The sequence below is a fragment of the Copadichromis virginalis genome, linkage group LG18, assembly GCF_057382275.1.
Source record: "Copadichromis virginalis isolate Kocher_CV1m ecotype Utaka linkage group LG18, C_Virginalis_male_GT1.1, whole genome shotgun sequence".
Taxonomy (NCBI): Eukaryota; Metazoa; Chordata; class Actinopteri; order Cichliformes; family Cichlidae; genus Copadichromis; species Copadichromis virginalis.
In genome coordinates, this window is record NC_140635.1 from 10,048,063 (window position 1) to 10,070,685 (window position 22,623).

Sequence of the window (22,623 nt, forward strand, 5' to 3'; positions counted from 1 at the left end):
TTTTCTCAACTCTATAAGTCTGCAGATCTTTTTACACACATATAGCTTAGAATTTTGAATTTTAGACTGATTTGGTGTGATTCCAGACTTTCTCAACTTTGTTTAAAGTTGCAGTAGAGTATTATTCATTTCCAAGTTTGTTCATTTGCTTTTGAGAACTCCAACCATCTGAATTGACAGAGGGACTAGACGGACCACATGTTAGACATTTAGAGACAATACACTGTGCACTCTACCTGCTAACTTTAGTAGCTTAAATGAACCTCGAATAAACCTAAAAACTAACATTTATACTATTGTGAGCTCAAAGTAGTTATTGGTTATTCCATTTTCCCCTATGAAAACCAGAATTAGATCAACTAGTAACCACAGCCAAAGAACTACTCATGAACAAAGCTAACAGGGCTCATGACTTGAACAATAAATTTGACAATTCCTTTTTCTGTTTTGAAGATAGAGAGCGCTTCACATCCAGCTTAGTCTCTGAAGGCTCAATTAGTAGCAGCTACAAAAAGCTTAGCTTCACACTGAAAGCCTCAAGTTTAAAATCATCTTAATTCAGAGGTAGTTTACTATTTTTACATGCTTTGCCATGTTCATTCTTGTACTGTGATATGATAAAATCCAACCTGACCAACAACCTCAATGACATGATTTAAATTTCTTCAATAAAAGGCCTCACAGAAATTTCATGGACAAGCTTTAGATCTGTTAGTCGCCGTTTCAAGTGGTCAAGTGAAAATGCACAGGAAGTGCTTTACCTTCCTGTGGCAAAAATAATAAACCAAAACCGGAAAGTCCACTCATGTTGCACATTCCTCACAAATTAACACTGGATGATTCTCTGACCAATCAGATTTGGTTGAACAGTCAGGCTGGAGAATACACTCCTGTTTGTCTTTGTATACCTATAAGGACCTAAAACCTCACAAGATGATTATGGTTTACTCAGTCCTCATGCTGCTACTCTGAACCCCAACATAAAGTCTTAACTGTCACGGCTGCCGAGGCGAGCCGTGTGGAATAAATGAGGATCCAAGCGCAGGCAGTCGTAGAGGAGTGAAGGTGATTTATTGAACACAAAAGAATGTGGACAAACAGCAAACGGGGCACGAACTAAACTAAACTGGGAAACAACTAAACTACAGAGCACAAACCTGAATGAAAACGAGCAGGGAGAAGACACGGTGGATACACAGACTGACACTGAGTAATACAGACGAACCGGCAACAGGCAGGAGAACACACAGAGCTTAAATACACACACCAGTAATCAGGGGATGAGAGACAGGAGGGCAACACAGCTGGGAGGAATCTGGGCTGACGGGACAGGGGAAACGTAAACTGATCACACTCACATATGACACGGACCTTCACAATAAAACAGGAAACTCAGATACATGGAACCAGACAAGACATTGAACTAAACAGACAGATTCACAAACAGATGGGGAGACACCATAGACAGACAGGTACAGACGCAGACTTAGAGGCAGATCGAAAATAACACAGAACTTAAACAATCATCATCTAGAAAATGATAACAAACTAAAAGCGCTGGGTCACCGACCCAGGACCATGACATTAACCCTCACACAGCCTTTCAAAAAAGGTGAAGAATGACTAAAATGTTCTCACTTTCAAAAAATGTCCTAAATCATAAAGTCTCCAGTGGGTCCTCACAACTCTAGAAGTGCCAGAGCGCGCACACACACACACACGCTCATATTCATCCATGCGCTCGGTCTAATTTGTATCGAATGCAACATTCACAGCATTGACCTGCTCACTCAAATGCACTCACACTCACAGACACATACACACAAATATAATTTCCCCCTCCACTCATACACTGACTCACACACACACACACACACACACACACACACACAATTGCCCTCCTCTTCTCACATGCTTTTTCACTCCGTGCTCATTTGGTGATGTTAATGCTAGCAGACATGTACAGTGTGCTCTAACAGCAGAGGGAGGGGAGGGTGTGTGTGTCCGCTTGTGTGTGTTCGAGCATGTGCGTATGTCAGTGTGTGTACGTTTGTGTGTACTTACCTCTCTTAAAAACCAATTAACGGCGCACAGCAGCAGACACCCCCCTCCTCCAAATGAAGAGGTGAATTAAACATCACCAAGACCAGATGGAAAGAAATCAGAGAGAGAAAGAGAGAGGGATGAATAATTGAAGACAGGGGATCATAAAAAAGTGGGAAATAAAACTGAAATAAGAGATGAAATGAAATGTAAGAAAGCAGAAGTCAATTATAGAGACTGAGAGAGAGCTGCGGGGAGAGGCAGATAGGAAGACAGGGGAGGGATTGTTGCCAGTGTGTGTGTATGTACTTTTGCATATGTACAAGTGTTTTTATATATGTGTGTACTTGTGTGTGTGCATGTAAGTGTGGGTTTGCAGCCTGCTTTCTGCAAAAGAGTCAGACTAATACAACACAGTTGTTTGAAGTCAACAGCAGCTTAACCAAGCTGGTTGCAGTACGGTCATGATTAGCCTAGTACTTTTTTGACTAAGCTAAATTTCAGTAAAACTCTGTCACCACTGTGCATGCTACATGTGCTTCTATGTATGTGTGTAGGTCATTTTACGTGCACGAGAGTGAGAGAACAACCTGTGAACCCGGCGCCAGTTTACCAAAAGAGATTTGTCAACACTGCTGAGACACAGATCATAAATGCTGCTGCAGTCACATTTCTCAAATGGTTATCGTTCAAAGAAATTGCAGATGAATTTGAATTCTCTTTTATTAAACTGAAGAGAGGGGAGGAAGAAGTATTTGTTTCTTTTAAAATCTTGACACATCTGTGATGAGAAGAAACCAGCATGTACTGAGCAGCTAAGCTTTGTCTCCTGTGGTGTTCTCTACAGTTGTCTGATTGAAGGTAAATGAATTAAAAGCTAAAAAACTTTTACCTGAAAAACAATAAACTGAAATAGTTTTAGATTGCATTTCATTTGAGTAGTGAGGTTAAATGTTTTTATCTGACTATATTTGTACTAGTTGACTATAAATACATAAAATGTTCATATTTTAAAAGAAAAAAGGGTAAAGATACACAGTGGTGCACATTTGTTAGTTAAAAATATTTGTATTAACTGCCTGTTAGTAGAAATATCTAATCAGCCAATCACATGGTAGCGACTCTATGCATTTAGTCATGTAGTCATGGTCAAGGTAACCATTTGAAGTTCAAACCGAACATCAGAATGAGCAAAATTCCAACTGATTTAAGTGACTTTGACCATGGCATAACTGTCACACAGACAGACATAGGCTGGTCTGAGTATTTAAGAATCTGCTGAGCTTCTGGGATTTTCCCACACAATCAGCTCTAGAGAATCATCTATAAAAAAAAGAAAGCATGCAGTCAGTAGCATTTCTCTGGATGAATATTCTTGTTGATGTCAGAGGTCAGAGGAGAATGGCCAGTCTGTTTTGAGCTGATAGGAAGGCAACAGTTACTCAAATACCACTGATTACAACCAAGGTATGCAGAAGAGCATCTCTGAACACCAACACTTTGAACCTTAAAGTAAATGGGCTCGAGCAGGAGAAGACCACACTGTGTGCCACTCCTGTCAGCTAAGAACAGTAAACTGAGCCTGCAGTTCACCAAAATTTGATAGTAGAAAATATGTAGAAATAGAAGGTCTCATTTCTGGGCTGTCATTGGTTGTCACAAAGGTTAAATAATCTCAACCTGTTTTCTTGAACATGAGTTCACTCTATTCAAATGGCCTCCACAGTCACCAGATCTCAATTCAATAGAGCACCTTTCAGATATGGTGGAATGGCAAATTTGCATCTGCGAGTTTTTGCAAATCTGCAGGAACTGCGTGATACTATCATGTCAATATGGAACAAATTCTTTCCCAGCACTTTGTTGCATCTATGCCATGACATTCTATGCCAGGTCAAGGTCACAATGACCTCACAAAACACATTCTTGGCCAGTATGCAATAAGTCATAAATTAATTAAGGCCAAAGGTGTGTTATATGACTCCATCCATTCTCCACTTATCAGGATCGCAGGGGCCTGGAGGCTATTTCAGCTGTCACGCGGCGAGAGGCAGGGTACATCTTGGACAGGTCACCAGGGTTTACACATAGAGACAGACAACCAGTTAACCTAACCTCACTAATTTCATGTCTTTGAACTATGTGAGGAAGGAAGAACATGTAAAGTGCACACAGAAAGGTCAGGTAGTGGAGTTGATAGTGGAGTTAGCACTGTAAACGCCATATATGAGCCCTTATATGAGACCAGTAATGACAAATACGCATGAAAATGTTCCGCCATAAAAGCTGCTGGTAGCTGTCAGTTACTTTCAAGGGCACTGCAAATGCAATATTTTTCTCTTCTCTGTACTAAACTAGTTAAAATAAAAAAATATCAAAAAGGAAAATGTCAATTTATTGTTGGAACAACTAAAAAGGGCTACCATTAACTAATACTAAGAGTAGTGAATCATCTAATCAAATGAATATTGTTTTTAAACCATGCAGTTTCTGATCTTTATTTATCCCGACTGCTGAAGATAATGGGCCTTTTCTTATTTATTCTGTTTGGAGTATAACTGGTTCCATTTTAGTACTTTATGATAACTCTGTAACTGCATTTTGCGGTTTATACAAATTTAACCTTTTCTGTATGCTGTATTCAGATTTAAAGTCATCTACAGCAGGATTTCAGTAAATACAAACACTTCATTTCCTTAAAAAGTTTTATTCTGAAACATTTGCACGAAATGAAAACCGAAACTGATTTTTATAGTTGATAGGCGTTGGGCATTTACCAGAGAAAAAGTACAGTAAGGAAAAGTAGGGAAAAGTAACCGACCTACTAAGAAAAACACACACATAAACATATCTATGGACAACAGCGAGAATTCTGTATTGGTTGATAAAGTTGGTCAGAAAGAAAGAGCTCATGATGGTAAATGGCCTGCATTTGTATAGTGCTTTACATAGTCCCTAAGGACTCCAAAGCGCTTTACACGTTCAGTCATCCACACACACATTCACACACACTAGTGATGGCAAGCTACGTTGTAGCCACAGCCACCCTGGGGCACACTGACAGAGGCAAGGCTGCCGGACACTGGCGTCACCGGGCCCTCTGACCACCATCAGTAGGCAACGGGTGAAGTGTCTTGCCCAAGGACACCACGACCGAGACTGTCCGAGCCAGGGCTTGAACCGGCAACCTTCCGATTACAAGACGAACTGCCAAGTCTTGAGCCACGATCGCCCCATGATGATGAGTCAGATGATTTTCTGATCTTTTCCATGATGCCAGTGTAACATTTAGTCATCAGCTGTAGTTGAATGATGTATTTGAACATGTGACTGTGGTGACCAAGCATCAGAAATGAGCAACAAATCATGGGTGTGGACATGCATGCTTACCATTGGTGTAAGGTGTGTAATAAAACAGGTTGCCAGCTTGTTACAGGACTAACACAGAGAAAAACAACTATTCATGCTCACATTCACACCTATGGTCAAATTGACTGTAGAATCACCACTTAACCTAACATCCATGGCTCTGAGCTGTGTGATGAAGCCAGAGCACCTGGAGTGAACCCACAGAGTCACAGGAAAGACCTGCAAACTCAACTGTAATTTGACATTTGATTGGATAGTGACACTCATCTTTAGTGTCTCCCTGTTCCTTCAGAGTGTTCACTACACGTGTCATACCAGTCTAGACAGACATGGATGGAAAGTGCAACTTGAGTAGGCTGATTGGTGTGATGTGCTGTTTCTATCTATTCATCCATCCACTATATTCTACTTATCCTTGTCAGGGTCATGTGGGTACTAGACCCCTATCCCAGCTACCACAGGGCGAGAGGTGGGGACACCCTGGACAGATCGCCAGCCTGACACAGAGCTAACCCAGAGAGACAGACGACCATTCGCACTCAGATTTCTTTAAGAACAAACAAAGTGAATGAAAATGTAAAAAGAGCAAAAAATGCCCAGAAACTGCTCTGTGTTGAGAAGGCTCATGACCTGTTGTAGTTGTAAGTATGCAGTTTCTATCAGTGGTTTTAGAATCCTCTTCAAGCTTATTAACACTGAGTTTCTTATTATAAGCAATCATAAATCATAGCCAAACTACAAATGATAGACCAGAATTCTAATAGATTCAATTGCCTTTTAAAACTATTCTTGAAACAACCACATTGTGCTATGATAAACAGTTCCCCTGTAATGTTCCTATCCCTTTATTCATTCAGATGTTCTGTCTGTATATTCTTTGGCAGCGTAAATGTAGACTAGTATGGTGCCAAAAATGAAAAGAAAAACAAACAATGGAATTTAAAGGGAGCGGGAGCCAGAGGAGGATCATGTTATTGGGTGATCCCTAAAATCTAGAAGCTCAAGAAAGATCCTTAAAGTGATTTTCAAGTAAACAGATAAGTCAATTGTTTTATGAATGTAAGCCAATAACTGGGGAAGAAAGATGCGTGTGTCTGTGTGCGTATGTGCATGTGCAAGTGTTTTTGGCAGTGTAATTGTGTATATTTGTGTGCGTGTGATTGGTGCCTGTGCTTTTGTAAGTACGCTCATGTGCTCATGAATCTTGCGCGCATTACTTTTTTGGAGTGCCCTTGTGTGTGTTAGAGTGTGCGTTTCTATATCTACGCATCGGTAACTGCCTCTGTGAGTGCGCGTGTGATTTCCAATAACTGCTGGGTTTGCTCAGCATCACCTCTACGGTTGGTTTCACGCTGCTTCTCTATTCTGCTGGAGGTGTTTGTGAGGAGAAATAAAAGCAGCATTTGGTGGTGGGGGGCACTGGGAAATCACGGAGCTACTGTTTACAGCAAACACACAGCAAAAACCGAGACACACAGCGGCAAAGTTATGATCTCCGTGTCTGTCCCGCTGTGTCTGTCTCGCCAAGTCCTTTTCTGTCTCTCTCTGTCCGCTCTCGTGTACGTCTCTGTCAGTTAAATGCTGTGTGCTTTGGGGGCATAAATGTTACATAAATTATATTTCCAAAACATCAAATAAACAAGGATGCAGTAAGCATATCAACCCACAGGAATGATGCAGTCGCCCCTCACGGCCAATCAGAAACAAACAGGTCGCTGTATTCATGACCTTTGTTTGTAAATGACTGGAGGGAGACATGGCTTTGTAATGTGACAGAAAAATCTTTTCTGTAGTTGCTTTGTGTGCCAAGCCTTCCTATATACTGCAGGCTAAATGTACTATAGATGCACAGCATTTCTATAAAGAATATAACTATAGCTAAAACAGAGATTCGTCTCTAACTGTGGCTGTGTAATAGCTCTCTCATACATTATCAGAGGAATTTTTCAGGTAATAGTTCAATTACCACGTCTGTGTTGTAGGTATTTGATTAGTTTTGATAACTGAAACATTCAAACGTTCACATGAAAGGAAGTTATTCTAGGTTTCAGCCTGTAGCTTGAAGGTTGTGAATTTCTGGACTCTACAGGTCAATAATAGAGCCATAATTTTGTCAGACATCAAATATTTGGCAAAGTAATACAGCACTTTGCTTGTTAAGGCCCAAAAGCATTTTGAGTGGTAAATTAAAATATACGGCAGTGTAGATGAATTATTTCTAAAACTATGGAAGCATAAAAAATGTATTTCAGACATGACAATGATGTCTTTTAGACCATTTAAAAAGTGTAATGCACCAACTAACTTACTAACTGTCATGATAGCTTAAATACGCTTATGTGATGTCTCACTGTCATAGATGACAGAGGCAGAGCACCTACCCCAGTAACTACTCAGAAAATTATTACACGTTTTCTTCTTCTCTCAGTGTTATGATTTTATATATTAGTCTTATAAGCTACTAATATCACATAAATGCCTGGAGAGTTTATTACGAGTCATAATTTTTCTCCGAGTACTGGATGTTTAATTTCTTTTTGTTACTTCGCACGCATGCACACAAACACTTTCTTTTTCCTTTTCTCTCTTTGAGGTGAACACCTTTTTTTGACTCTTCCAGCCACACTTTGCCCTTTGCTGCCTTTTTCGGAAATGGCAAATATATGCGTGCGGTGTACACAACACAACAATGACAGCTACGCATGCAGGCATGCGTGTAAACACGAACAATGCTTTCGCATACACACGTAGACACAGCGTGCTCTCTCTCCTGAGTGAGAGTGGTGTGTGGTAGTTGAAATGGGAGCGAGCCATAGCCCAGAGGCAGAGCTGGGCCATGAATACAAGGAAAGGGTCAGCGTGGCAGTTTTTGGGGTGGGGGTTAGAAGCATGAATGCTTCAGGGTGTGGAGATGTGCAGTTTAGGGTTACAAACCTCACAAACTGCCTTTTCATTTCTACATTTGCTTGTAGGAAATTGCATTTGGCCTCTGATGGCCACCTTGGAGGTCTTCGCTGTTTGGAATCAGCAGCTGCATTCCTCAGGGAGTACTGTGACCATGTCTAATAAGATGACAAGACATCCCACTTTAAAGTCAAGGCAGTTAAAATGTCAGCCGATTTCTTCTTGTTACAAAGACTTCCTTCTTTTTCATATTAACTCAAATTCCAAAAAGAAGAGCGCTGCATGAAAGTTATGATTTGATATGAGTGAGCAGTGTTATTGTTTAGCTCACAGGAGAAGAGAGAGCGCTGAAAAGTTGATTGCTGCCTGAAATTCCAGTTTTATACATTCTTGTCAGCTGCACTCAGCCTATTTCTTTTTTTATCCTTGAGCTAATCAAAAACCTGTGAACTGCACTCGGAATAAGAAGTTATGTGATAGATTCATTTGTGCTTATCACAGCAAAGACAACTGAGCAAAAAGGGATAGTGGCAAATATTATATGGGGACACACACCTGTACTGTGCAGCAGCGCTGACACCAAGTCAGGTTACTTATTTCACTGCCAGCTGTCAAAACTGCAGAAGAGTTGCAGTTTTATTACAGGTACTACGGTTTCTTGATATTTTTTTTTAATAGTAAACGTCTTTTTCTAAGGAACACTGCATTCATCGTTTGGTGGTTGTGTAGATTACGACTGTGATTGTCTGTGCAGAGCAAACTTTTGGCCGCACTCCTTCCTAAAGTAAATCAATGGGCGGACGAAATTTATGACTTTCACAAAGGAGACTACTGTCCATTTCTTAAACCTTTTTTAACCGCTAAAGTAATCATTCCCTAACCTTTTGGAAGTGGTCATTTCAACCCAAACAGCACACTTTTTAAACTTCTTTCTAATCCTTTGTTAAAGTCTTTGGTTGCAGTAAGCAAGGTGCTAAGTCTTTCCTGTACCCGGCACCCCTGACAAAACAAGAGCCATGTGTATTCGTATTGTGTTGTTTCTTTGCAAGTGGCTTTTCATTTGGAGAAAAGATGAGTTTTGAAGTGAAAAAGACAATGAATTCAGTGTTATACAATGACAGCTGTGAAAGGGCTGATGCAGACCACAATACAACATTAAATATGCTCTGAAACATACATCAGCTTTGTGGGAGCAGTCACAATAGACACCAAGGTATAGACCATTTTTCCCTATGATACCTGGGACAGCCTCCATACCACTGTGAGCCTGAACTAGCAGTTATGGATGTATGAATGTATGTATGGATGGATGGCATACAACTACTTATCAAGTCAAGTGTCAAGTGAAGGCAAACATTTCTTATATGGTTAATCACCTGCATAAATGTTCACATGAACCGATGTCCTAGGTTACTCATTATGAAAGTCTATGAATTATTTTACAGTACAAATTCACTGGCAAAAATCGTCCTTGCTGCTCAGCTTCCCCCTTCAGCCTACACTTCTGTGTGAGATTCTAGTGCAGCTCCTCTATTCCAAGTCAGCCACTGAATGTTAATACTTCAGCATTAATGCAAAATGTAGAATTTCTTTATAATACAGAAAGACTTGTACGCTTCAAGTAGAAATTGATAGGGCTAGTTAGATAGTGCTTGTATTGATGTTTAACAAAGCTCAGCCTGAAGGGAAAAAAAGACCAAAGTGAATAAAATATATTAAAGGTATTACGGATAATATGCAAGGGCACTGTGGCTTTTATTGTGAAGCTGGGTCATTATGCAATGAGAATAAAAAAGAGGAAGAGAAGATATGCCCAAGATTATCCCCAAGGGTAATGATGCAGGGATGTAAAGATGAGAAGGAGAGTGAGGAGGAGGCTGAGACAGAAAGAGACAATTGCAGCAGAAAACAGTGGATAGGAGAGAGGGCGAAGAAAAGTGAGAAATATATAAAAAACATGGAAAAAATGTTCATAGATACAGAGAGATAATGAGGGAAATACTGGAGTACTAGAGGGGTAGTGAAGTGAAGCGGGAGAGGAAAGAGAGAAGATGGAGGGAGGTGGAGAAACAACGAGCTGGGTCCAAAGAACAAAAGAGAGCGGGATTGAAGAAGCTATAAAAATTGTGCATTGCTGCATTGAAAAAAATACACAAAGAAGGAGAGGAAACGAGGACGGAAAGAGTCAGACTGTATTAAAAGAGGTGGGCTAGTCAAAGTTAAACAGGATGAACTTGGAAACCCTAACAAGAAAAAAGAAAAAGTGATTTGAGGAAAATGTAGAGAGGCTAAAAAAAAGAGCAACACACAAAGCAAATATAAATGTAGAGAAACTGACCACATGTGAAAAGGAATACACGGGGAGTTTGAAAATGGAGAAAATGTTAAAGGGGAGAGAGACAGAGGTGTGTGTATGCTGGTGGAGGCAGCGGGTTGGTGGGGTATCCCGTAGGGTTAATTACATCTCTGTTCTCTGTCTGTACAGCTCTCACTTCTCTGATCTGAATCCCTGCTTCAAGCTGACAAACTGCAGACACACGTATTCAATCCCAAATATGCACACAAATCTACTCCAGGCAGCCACAACTTTAAACCCACTGACGGGTGAAGTTAAAATCTAATGTTCGGCATTAAACTGTGAGATTCCTTGAATACAATTGGATAAAATACTGACATGTTACCTACCACTGGCATTGTTGCGAGCAAAAACCCTTCCTGTGATTGCACTGGCCAGTGGTTCTGGCCTCTTCCAACACAACGTTGTGCCCAGCCTCAATGCAAATGCTGCTCTGGAGCACAGATATTAAAGGTATTAACCAAGCCTCCAAAACAAAAACCACAAATGCACACTGCAATTCAAACGCTGCAGGATCCACTGCTAACTTTCCGCTATAGACACTGACAGTCCTTGAGGTCTTAAGTTATTGCCCTGACTGATCAGAACTGTGCTGGTAACAGACTGCACAACATCATACAGGTGGTTTTAATGTTGTGGCTGATCAGTGTATACCCACGCAGTCATACCCACACATTCATGCATTTCACAGCACACAAACAGAAATGTTTGTCTCCTCCTTCATATCTTTCTGTCACTACTTCTCTCTTTCGCTCTCCTACACAGTTACACACAGATTAAACACATCACAGCCAGTCCCGTGAGAACATGTGTTGTTCTGTACAGAGTTATACACGAAGATGAGGGCCTTTGCTCATAATAGCTGTTAATTTTGCATAAATAATGCATAACATGACCCACATGTAAATCACTCAAGTTAGCAGGCACAACCCAGCAGCTCCTTCTTTTTCCACTCAGAAAGAGAAGCAGCTCCCACGTTCGTAGTTTTATTTTAAGGTATTCTGTTTGACTTTCACTTTTTAAGATTAAAGACCTAAGAATGCACATTTTTACAGCCGGGGAACATTATCACCTGTTTTTCAAAGACCAGGTGTGAAAAAATGTGTTTCAATCAGGAGAACTATAGACAAAGAAGATTGCTGTTTTCCTTTTCATTCATTTTTACTTGGTGGAATACATCTTCACACAAGGAAAAAGGAAAAAGACAGAGAGAGAGCAGCGATAAGACCCCAAGTACAGAAAAAGGCAAGAGCAACATGGATTAGATTAGCTATAACATGAAAATTAGGAGATGGAGTCAAGGTGGGTCTCTGGGTGGCTTGCAGCAGTTGTTTAAGAAATTTAAGCAATTTACATATGGCTTGCAAGAACTAACATTAGAATGGATATTTTTGCCTCTGTGCCAGAGTTGTTTAACATATCAGAAGAAATAAAATCCATTAACATTCTATATTAATGTAATAAATCATACTGTATATAAAAGTAGATATGCTTTAATTATTTTATTGACCCATGTGGTAAAGGATTGTTTTATCAGAGTCAGTGAAAATAAATTTCTGGGGGTAATAATAGATGAAAAACTTAACTGGAGAGCTCACGTAAGATATATTCATTCCAAAGTATCACGAAGCATTGCAGTACTAAACAAGGCAAAACAGGTATTCGACAGAACATCACTTCATATTCTCTACTGTTCACTGGTTTCACCATACTTAAGCTATTGTGCAGAGGTCTGGGGCAATAACTATAAAACCACATTACATTCACTTTTTACTCTTCAAAAGAAAGCAATTCGAATCATCCACAATGCAGGTTATAGGGAACATACAAACTCACTTTTTGCAGTCTGAAATATTGAAAATTGACGATATAGTGAAATTCCAAACAGCACAAATTCTATTCAAAGCAAAAAATAAAGAACTGCCAGGTAATATTCAGAGTATGTTTTTTTTGAAAGAAGGAAGTTATAATTTAAGGGGTTTTTGTAACTTCAAAACAATGAAGGTACGTACTACAAGAAAAGGCTTTTGTGTTTCTGTTCAAGGAGTGAAACTATGGAACAAACTGAATATGGAATTAAAGCAATGTCCAAACATAAAACTGTTCAAAAAGAGTTATAAAAATATGATCTTCTCGATCTATAAAGAAAAGGAAAATATTTAAATTAAGTGAATGTCTCTATTTAAAAACAAACAAACAAAAAATTCATGATGTGATATTATAGTATATAGTATATCAGAAATCTGTTCACTATTTTTATTACAAATTATATCAGTAAGGAAGCTGACTAAATATTCACTGATAATTTATGGGACAGGGGTGGGATTAAATAAGTGTATACTTCTTCCCACTCCCTTTCAACATGTAAATTAATCAGAATGTTTTTTTGTATGTAATTTGTATAGTATATTTTTTTCTCTCATTTCTTTTCTAAATGTACTTGTATATTGTTCACATGTTGAAATAAATTACCAATCAATCAATCAATCAATCTCACCGTTCTAATAATATGCAGTAAAAGTAAACAAACTTTTAAACAAACTCTTAATCTTCTGTTATGTAGTGTATGTGATACTGCATGACTCCTTGCACACACACACATATATATTTTTTCTTTTATTTGTGCTGGAGCGACTGCTTTCCTGTATGTTCTTTTTTACTATCCCTTTTGGCAACCTTACAAGATGTGCTGAACTTGTGTTGAACTCTGAGTGATCCATGTGTGCACAGTGAGTGATAACAAGAGAGTGGTCGAGTTGTACCATGCACTGAAAATGCAGCACAGCTTCCATATTCTGTGTGTTGCATTTTGATTGATTGTGCAGAAATCTAAGGGCGTCATTGTATCTTCCCCAGTAGATTAATGAGAATTTTAGGGGCTGAAAGTCGAAAGCTGCTTGGATTTTAACTAATGACTGAACTAATTAAAGGTTTTTTTTCCACATTCTGCCTAAAAATGCCAGCGTTTTATGAACAGTTTGCCTTTATTTGAAACTACTGAATACAGAAGTACATGACTCGCAGCACTCTACAACTATGATTACAAAATGTTTTACATTAATTAAGAAGAAATACAGTATACAGGAAAAAAGAGACAAAACAAACTAAAAAGGTGATACACGCTGTTAAATGTTTGCTATTTAAACATGTCATAAGAGCCAAAAGCTTAAAGGAGAATTAAAAAGTCTGAGGATGAGATTTTAAACTCTGATGAAAATTAATAACCTGACCTCCCTTGGGGTTTCTATAACTTGAAGCAAAATAAGAGTGAACACAAAACCTAACAGGTTGTTTAAACATTTGAACTAAGTGGAAAAACTGTCCCTTCTGGAAATAATATCTCAACAAAAAGCACAACCAAGCAACAGCAACTAAGAACGGTGAAGTGTGTTAAGGCAGTTTTTCCCTTAAACTTCAAAATAAATTACACAGCTATCAGCTCACAGTCGCCACAGTTGTCTTCTTGAATCAGCATTCAAAAGGAAAGTTGACGAAACATCAAAGCTCTTCTTGTGAAGTTTTAAAATGTCCTGCCTTCATTAGACAAGCCTTCCACACAAATAACATGACAAGTCATGTAATCCTCCTGACAAATCAGTAAATCGCCCTGTTGTTTGCACCTTTGTGGTTGAATCCCACTGAGATGTGTCCCTCAGAGCCAGGGCTCGCTTTATTAACCAGTTTTGCCTTAATTAGCTAATAGGATTGTTTTAACCATGATCCAAGAACAGAATAGCCCACGGGAAGACAGACGCAAACTCTGTGGAAGTGTGTATATGTGTGCAAGTGCACACATATACACACTTCCACAGACTGAGTATGCAACTGCATTTGTGTTAGTGATATAGTGCGTTTGTGCACAACTGCATAAATTGGTTGTTGCATGTGTGGAAAAAGCTTCTGTCTCTGTAAGTTTCAGTGTGTTTGTATATGTGTGCTCGTGCACGTTCGTGTGCATGTGTCATCTAAGGCAGCGCAGTCTCCCTCTCTCTCTCTGCCTTAATTAACGTGCCTTCTTGCAAGACTTTCTCCAGAATATGAAACAATTTTACCTGATGATGCAAACGGCTGAAAATAGCGCCGGGTGAGTGCCTCGCCTCCTCACCTGACACTCTCTCTTTAAGCGAGTGCGTTAATGTATGCCTGCGCTACACTTGTAGTTTACTATCTGTGTATTTTAGTGGCACTGCGATAGCCAAAAGGCTTATTTTGCTGCAGGAAATGTGTGTGTGTGTAAGCAAAATCCTTTGTACTGTGTGTGATGAAAAAGAGCAGGCTGTATAACAGCTTGCAATGATGTTCTTGCTACACAAGTGTTCGCTTACACATCCATGCATGTACACACACACTTTTGCACAGAAGCCTCAGTTCAGACCAGGGAAAACCTTAAAAAGGAGGCAAAGAGACAAAACAGAGAGAAAAGACACGGGGGAATGAAAAATATACAGAATTCAAGCAATGGACTCTTGACCAGCTAAAAAGACAATAATAATAATGAACACTATATATGCATGGAGTTCATGTTTATTCCTGTAAGAGAAATTTCACTCAAACCGGGTTCATATTAAAATACACTCATAGTAAAAACACATAATAAAAGAAACAATAAAAACACCCTATATTCAATAAAAGCACACAACAAATTACCCAGCAACCTCCATATGGACAAACAGAAGTTAATAAGACCAGAGAGGGACTGTGTAGCTCGATACAGTGCAATAAAAATGCCAGCTCATGGCCAGGTCACAGTGAAAGGAACTAAAAAATTGATCCCCCTCTCTGTCCTTCTGTTGCAGTGTGGTGCGTTCGTTTCTCCCAAGAGCCTGCGGACCAGTCGGTGGTGCTGGGAGAACGGGTGGTGCTGTCCTGTGTCGTCTTCAACTACAGCGGCATCGTCCAGTGGACCAAGGACGGCCTGGCACTCGGCATTGGAGAGGGTCTTCGAGGTAAAAAAAAATGCAGCTTCACCCAGCTGCAGAGATCAAAGTGAAGTGAAGAAGGGGAATAACTCAGCTACGGTTTTGGTTCAGTTTGGAGTGTAAGAACCCTGACAAAAGCTATTATGGTTGAAAAGTGTAGGGGTTTTTTAACATTAAGGAAATGAACACTGTACCATGCGAGAGAGAGTTAAGAGTGTGTGAGTGACAATCTGGGCAAAAAGGAGTCCTGTATATCATGCTGAATTAGAGAAAATCCCTCACACTGCTGACAAAAGCAGACGCACATTCACATTTACATTTTAAGCTGACACACACATCCAGAATGACTTACTATGAGTGCAACAGTAGAATATACTTCATTTTAAAGATGAGGAAACATCACAAGCAGTGAAAAGTGAGAGTCAAAGGGTCAAAGCCACAACAGACACCCAGTTTTTTTTTCTGTATACGTGGAATAATCAGACGAAACTCAGAAATGCAAAATCAAAGAATGAGAGGCCAGGAGAAGAATAAGAAAAGCAAAAAATGTCATTCTCAGCTAACCTCATCTTGATTTTCTTCAAAATATGCAAACAAGCTTTTGACCACTGTGGCTTACTGAATGCTCGCATTGCTTATGAATAAGGCTGCTTATAGACCTCTGTCCAGGATAACTTTCAGGTAAAATAAAAGGGAAGAAAATGAGCTGATAGGCTCACTGAAATAGAATTAAGAATGCGCAGCATATCAAGTATTCAGATTTAACATCCATATAACACAATAATCAGGTAACTACCATATCTTTTCACCTTCATCGGCTGTGCATTATTGATTTATACAAATGAAAGTGTTGGAAAGAAAGAGAACTATACAATTATACATAATATACAAATGCAAATAAGATGATTACTTTTTTGAGAAGTATAGAAAAAAAACAGCATGTAGAAAAAAGAAACTGATGATTTCTAAAAAACCTCCATTCTAACTAACAGTCCATGAAAGCTCTTCTCCATCCACCCATATTCTTAACTGCTTACCCAATTCAAGTGTTTGGAAATCAATTGTTTATTGTTTAAGGCTGCAGTTATACATCCCTACAAACCAATTGGTAACTGGCTTGAAATCACTAGCTACTCGTGAAAAATGATTTTTCCCTGGTCATTTGCTAGCAGTTACGGTGAAATTGATCGCTAAAATCCCCAGTCCCCAGACTACAGACCAATCAGAGACTCCTTGGTAAACACAGGCAGCTTCGGAAAAACGTGTATTCCCAATCAGCTGGTCGTTGTGGAAAGTTGTTTTGCTGTCGATGGAAAAACATACCTGATAAACACGTGTTCGGTGCTGCACAAAAATCCTTGTTGCTTTTGCCGCTATAGCAGATTGCTGTGATCACAGATAGTTTTTTATGGAAAACGCTGACTACGAAACCTCGCCAACTGCTCACTTAGCCATAATGAAATTGCGAAAGGTGTCTTCAAGGTAAAGTTGCACCTACTGAAATGCGTTAGCTTCAGCAGTAAGACAACTTTCAAGTGTCAAAAATTAAGAAATACCTTTGACACTTTCATAAGTTTAAAAAAAATATTCTGTGATTATGATTTTTGAGTTTCTCAAACTCACATGTTATGTTAAATGAATAGACTTTTGGGAGTATTGCAAATATACCCTTGCAGTGTAAAATATAAGGTCTAAGCAGTCTGTAGTATTACTGATCTCTACTAGTTAGCCTGGAAGATGTATCAGACCATACCAGCAGGTCTAAAGTGCTGTAGCTGTGGTGATTGTGTATCCAAAATTTAAATGCAGGACGAGTGAAGGAGTCTGTGGAGAAGAACTTTCAGCTGATCCAGGGAAGTTCTGACAAACCTTCAGACTACTCAGCAAAAGGAAAGCAAGTCTTAGCCCAGGCTATGCTTAGCAGTAATCCACGCTGAGGATATTGTTTTGCTGTGGAAAGAGCACTTTCAGAAACTCTTGAATCCCACTAACACATCCTCTGTGGAGGAGGCAAAACTTCAGAAGTAGTGAAGGAGCTCTTAAATTCTCCACAAGAGTCTGAAAGCTCCGGACTTTGTTAAACCGTCTAGGCGAAGATGCATTTTCATGTCGTGTGGAGCTCGGGGACAGCGTCTGTACAACAGGATACCAGAATAAGGGAGTCTGCTATAATTTGTAAGGTAATTGCTCAGCATCCCATGGCTAAGCTCATATATGGTGCTCAAAGGGAGGTTCTGATTGGCTGTTGAACTCTGGACTAAGGATTAATCCTGCTTCACTCCTGCCATACCACATTAGACTAACTCTTCATGCTGGAAGAGTTACTGAGGTGTGATGGAAAAATTGTTCTTCCAGTTTACATGTGTTTTATACATGTGTCAACTGAAGTATCAAGGGATCAGTATTTCACAAAAATGGTACCAGAGCACTTTGGTGGAAAGGGGGTTGAACTGGAAGGTGAAGCTTTCTATTAACCAGTCAGTCTCCTCACCTAGGGTCAAGTTTTGGGTAGTGACTGAAAGAATATAGGCTGCTGAGGTTCTTAGATGCAATGTGAAATATTTGAAAATACCGAGGGGTCTCTGAGAGGACTTGGTTCTCCTTTGCGAAGGGATCGAGTTGAGCCGGTCCCAGGATTTTAATACCATTCTAGCAACTTTGACTGGATGCTTTCACAGCTGATGCTTTCACAGCTGATTTTCCATCTGGTATGTGACCCTGTGATACAAAGGGTAGACCCAAGACAGAAGATACAACTCATCTGACCTGTGGACACATCCGAATCCTTCAGTAGGGGTTGAAAAATGTTTTTAAGGAGAGAAACATTAGAATTTACCTGCTAAGCCTACAACCACCTTGATCCAACTCTGCATAATCCACAGAAAAAGGATAGATGGAAGAAAAACTAACTACACAGCTTTCATTCATTCTGCCATTCAAGCTATTTTAAACAATTTATTGATAAATAGTTAGGAAAGCTTTTATTTATACATGAAAATGTTGCCTTTTTTTGGCTGTAATGTGCAATTTCATCTTCTCACAAAATGTAAGAGAAAAACGTCTGTATTAGCACTTACAAATATCACATTAGCACTCACAGACTTTCAGCTCTAAACCACCCATCACATTTCTCATAACACTGTAAATTCATCTACAAAGAACGCTACATGCTGTATAGCACGCAAAAAACACCACATACCCATCCACCCACACAGACACGCACACACCGCCCACACACACTGACACAAAACACACACATACACACAGTCACACAAGTGATAATCTGACATGTGATGCGAATCTTGTGTTCAACTCAATTTAATTCACAGGTTCAGTAAAGGTCTGCACTTCTCTCTCGCCTCCTCTCGCTCTCTCTTTCTCCCTCACACTGTCTTTATTTCCTGCTCCTTCATCTTTAAAACTACAGCTTCACCATCACTTGCTGGCTTCCCAGATCCCCTCTATTGCTTTTTATTTCTTCACTCTCCTCTCTGTCGGTCCCATCGCCGTCCCTTCCTCCTCCCGCTCTCATTTTGTTGTTGGTAATGCTCCCTTTGTCCTCGTAGCCTTTTACAGCGTGGACCTGCTGACAAACACATTTGATAAACATGTTGTCCTCTTTGTCTCTTTTCCTGCTTCTCAACCATCTATCATCGCCTTCTGTCCATCTTTTATGCTTAGTCGTCGGCTGCCATTCTTCCCGCCATGACATACGGTCACTCAGCCTTTTGCTCATCTCATAACCTGAACTTGAAGCCATGTCATGAAGTCTGCAAGTTGCAAACACTTGCACCAACAAAGATTATTAATTCATTGGTGATCCATTAAGGTGCAGATGTTGGCTGTATGATGTATAAGTGGTTGTTATTATGCGCCCTGTATGATTACATACAGCTGTGGATGACAGTGTAGGCGTACAGATTGTGCAGTGCAATTCTCACCTGCAGTTAGCTCACCCACACATACGCAGGAGATCTGCGTTCATTCACAGACCAAAACAGCTTCTAGACATCACCTGGCTGCGCCTGTAAAATGTCAGATAAATAAAATTTAAATCCAGTTAATATATGATCAGTGTAAAGCCACCTACATGTGTGGATCATGTTTACGTAAATACCCAAAACACACATGCATCTTCTCACTACCTGCAGGCATAAGTGGTGGCAGTTTATTGTTCATCCTAGACCTCCTCCTCCTCTCCTCCTCCTCCTCCTTCTTCTCCTTCTCCCCAGGGTGCTTTCACCTCTGTGGTTGCTATGCTGCGAGGTGCTGGAGTGGATGATGTAATCTCCACTAATACTTTTGTCCCCCTCCACCCAACCTCCTTCTTCCTCCTTGCACCCCAACTGCCTGCCTGCTTGCCTGCCTTTGCCATCTGAATCCATGATGTCATGTTAGGATTGGGCACGGAGGATCAATGAGTGCCCCCTAGTGGGATGTCACGCTCAATTATGTCTTTGTCTGCGAGTTGAGGGTTCAAAGAGAGAAAAAGAGGGTGCTGTAATTGGAACAGCTCAGTCCGTAATTCTGCAGGAATTGATGTGGCGTTATTGAATATGTGGCCACGTTTGATCAGTGTTAGTACAAAAACCATTTAGCTGTTTATCGCTAACTGTGTTACTATACTGCCGTTATGCGTGTGTCCTCGTGCATTCATTACCCCCCTTGTGTTGTTTGTGTAGAGGGCATATCATATCATTGTGATCTCCAGATGCTGTGGTTAATGAAAAAAGGTCTTCAATAAATCATGTCATCTGTGTATTATGATAAAAAGCTTTGACACTTTCCCATAAATACGTGTCGCCTTGCTCTCTGTTCTCTGCCTGTGATGGATGTAAAACAATCGGGGTTCAGCATTTATCCATTTCAAAAGAGCTTTTACATTTGCTTTATCCTGTGAACAAATCAGGTCTGAGTCCTCTGTTGCACAGTTACACAAAGGACAGAAATAATATTAAAAACTGAATGAGAGAAGATGGAGAAGAGGTTTTTGGGTTTTCGTTTCTGGTCTTTATATAAAAGGCATGACAAGTACCTCAAGGAACTACAGTTTAAATGGTTAATTCACCAATATTACTGAGAAACTGTGTTTTTTGTGACACATGTTCTGTTACAGACACACACAGAGTTTTAATTTATAGTCATAACGTTTAAGCTTTTGACTGCAACCCCCCGACAAAACAGGTGAATGACATTTGTCTACAGTCTACAAAACATCACCTAAAAAATTCAAGAGTGACATGTCTTTTCAGAAAATAAGAGACTAGATAGAAAGGCCTACTATCTATCTAGGAATATTACTGAATTCAGATGAATGCCACCTTTAAATTAGCAACATTTCTTTTTATTATTTTATTACTTGTAGCACAGACTAAACTTTTTTAGTAATTTCAGATTTTGGATAGCTTAACAACAACTTTTAACATACAATTTCACAAGAAAGGGTAAATGTGACGAATACCAGCTTGTTTTCTTCTAAGTGACGTGGAAACAAAATATTTCACAACAGGAAATCATCACAGAGTATTTCTAAAAATATATATACTTTCCTCCTCAGAAACAGCAGATACACATCATTCAGTGAATCCAGTATTGCTGTGATGACTCATGTCTGTAATTGAAGCATTTAATGTCTCTTCCTGCACTCCAACAATCATTTCAGAACAATCAGTCTTCCCTTGAAGTTGGCTCACTATGTATGAAAAAGTATGTGACTGTAATAAAAACAGACCGAAGTAAATGAGTCACAGTGTGAGTTATATGCTCTCTAACTGAAAGTTTTCTTGGTTTGTTCAACAGCGTGGCCCAGGTATCGTATCCTGCGTTCTCTCGACATCGGCCAGTACAACTTGGAGATCTCCAACGCCGAGCTTTCTGATGACTCTCTCTATGAGTGTCAGGCCACAGAGGCCGCCTTGCGCTCCAGGAGGGCTAAGCTCAATGTACTCAGTAAGTACCCTGTTGCTACTGATACAGGGGTCTTCTCCTGGTGCATTTTTCTGATTTTCCTCAAACTAGTTAAGTAATTATGCATTGAATCCTCTCAGTACTGGGTTTCCTTTTTGCTTTCATTAAACCAACCTTGTCATAAGGATATAAATCTCCCACATCCTTAACATTTAAGTGGAAATTGCAGAAATTGTTCTTTCTACAAAGCCTCTGTGCCAGCTTGCTTTTGTTATAATCCCAAATGTGCTGTTTGAGATTTTGTAGCTTTAAAAACAACTGAGCTGCCACTACCCAAACCCTTTCAGGAAGATGTCTGACAGAAAAAAATTCTCAGTTCAGCTTGCACTAATACACAAAATATTGCATGAAAACAAATTAACCAACGCATAGGTCTCACCTATTAGCTTCAAAATGTCCCTGCAGTGTGCTGGTTTTATGAACGCACAAGAATTCAAACTAAGAAAGACTTTTGCAGCTGTATACTTGCAGGTTAGGCAACCAGCATTTCTATTTTTTGCTTACCAAGATTTAGAAGGTTTGGTAAATGATAAAGTAAATAATTAAGAAAATAGGTGTTACTTACAATCACATAGTGCTGCCAATCTGATTGATAACCTGGGACATCTTAACCTTTGCCAAATACTTCACCCAATGTGTATGTATTTTCACATTGTGCTGTGCTGTTAGTCCATTTAGATAGTTTTGGGGTAAATTGCCCGTTTTTAGAGATATTGGCTAGAAGTTGCTTTCCCTTAAATATAACCAAGCAAGGCGACAAACCAGTTAGAAGTTTTATGCAGGTCTAATTTTATTCTACCAAACTACATGCAATAACCATACCTCTGTGCAGAAGGTAGCGTGCATCTACTCGTGATGAGAAACTCATTCTAGTGACAGTGTGACAGGGTGTAAACATTAAAGACGACCTCCTTAGCTGAGCTAGCTAGCTGCATCCTTCCTTTGGTGGGCGGATGCAGACAGAGGTAAGAAAATAGCTCCTATGAAACAGCTCACAACAAAATTGTGGATTTTTTTTATGAGTAACTGGGTCATGCTTTCTGGAGAGAGACATCGCTGCTGATT

At 39.7% G+C, this 22,623-nt stretch overlaps 1 protein-coding gene across 2 annotated transcripts in view; it reads left to right on the top strand.

The window, feature by feature from the left end:
• The window catches only part of kirrel1b (kirre like nephrin family adhesion molecule 1b), an 82,834-nt gene that overhangs the window by 34,374 nt on the left and 25,837 nt on the right, over nt 1–22,623 (top strand). For both annotated transcript variants that reach the window (XM_085438418.1, XM_085438419.1), the window contains exons 2-3: nt 15,469–15,618; nt 21,391–21,540. In XM_085438418.1, coding sequence (XP_085294544.1) covers nt 15,469–15,618; nt 21,391–21,540 — 300 coding nt within the window. The remainder of the gene's footprint in view (nt 1–15,468; nt 15,619–21,390; nt 21,541–22,623) is intronic.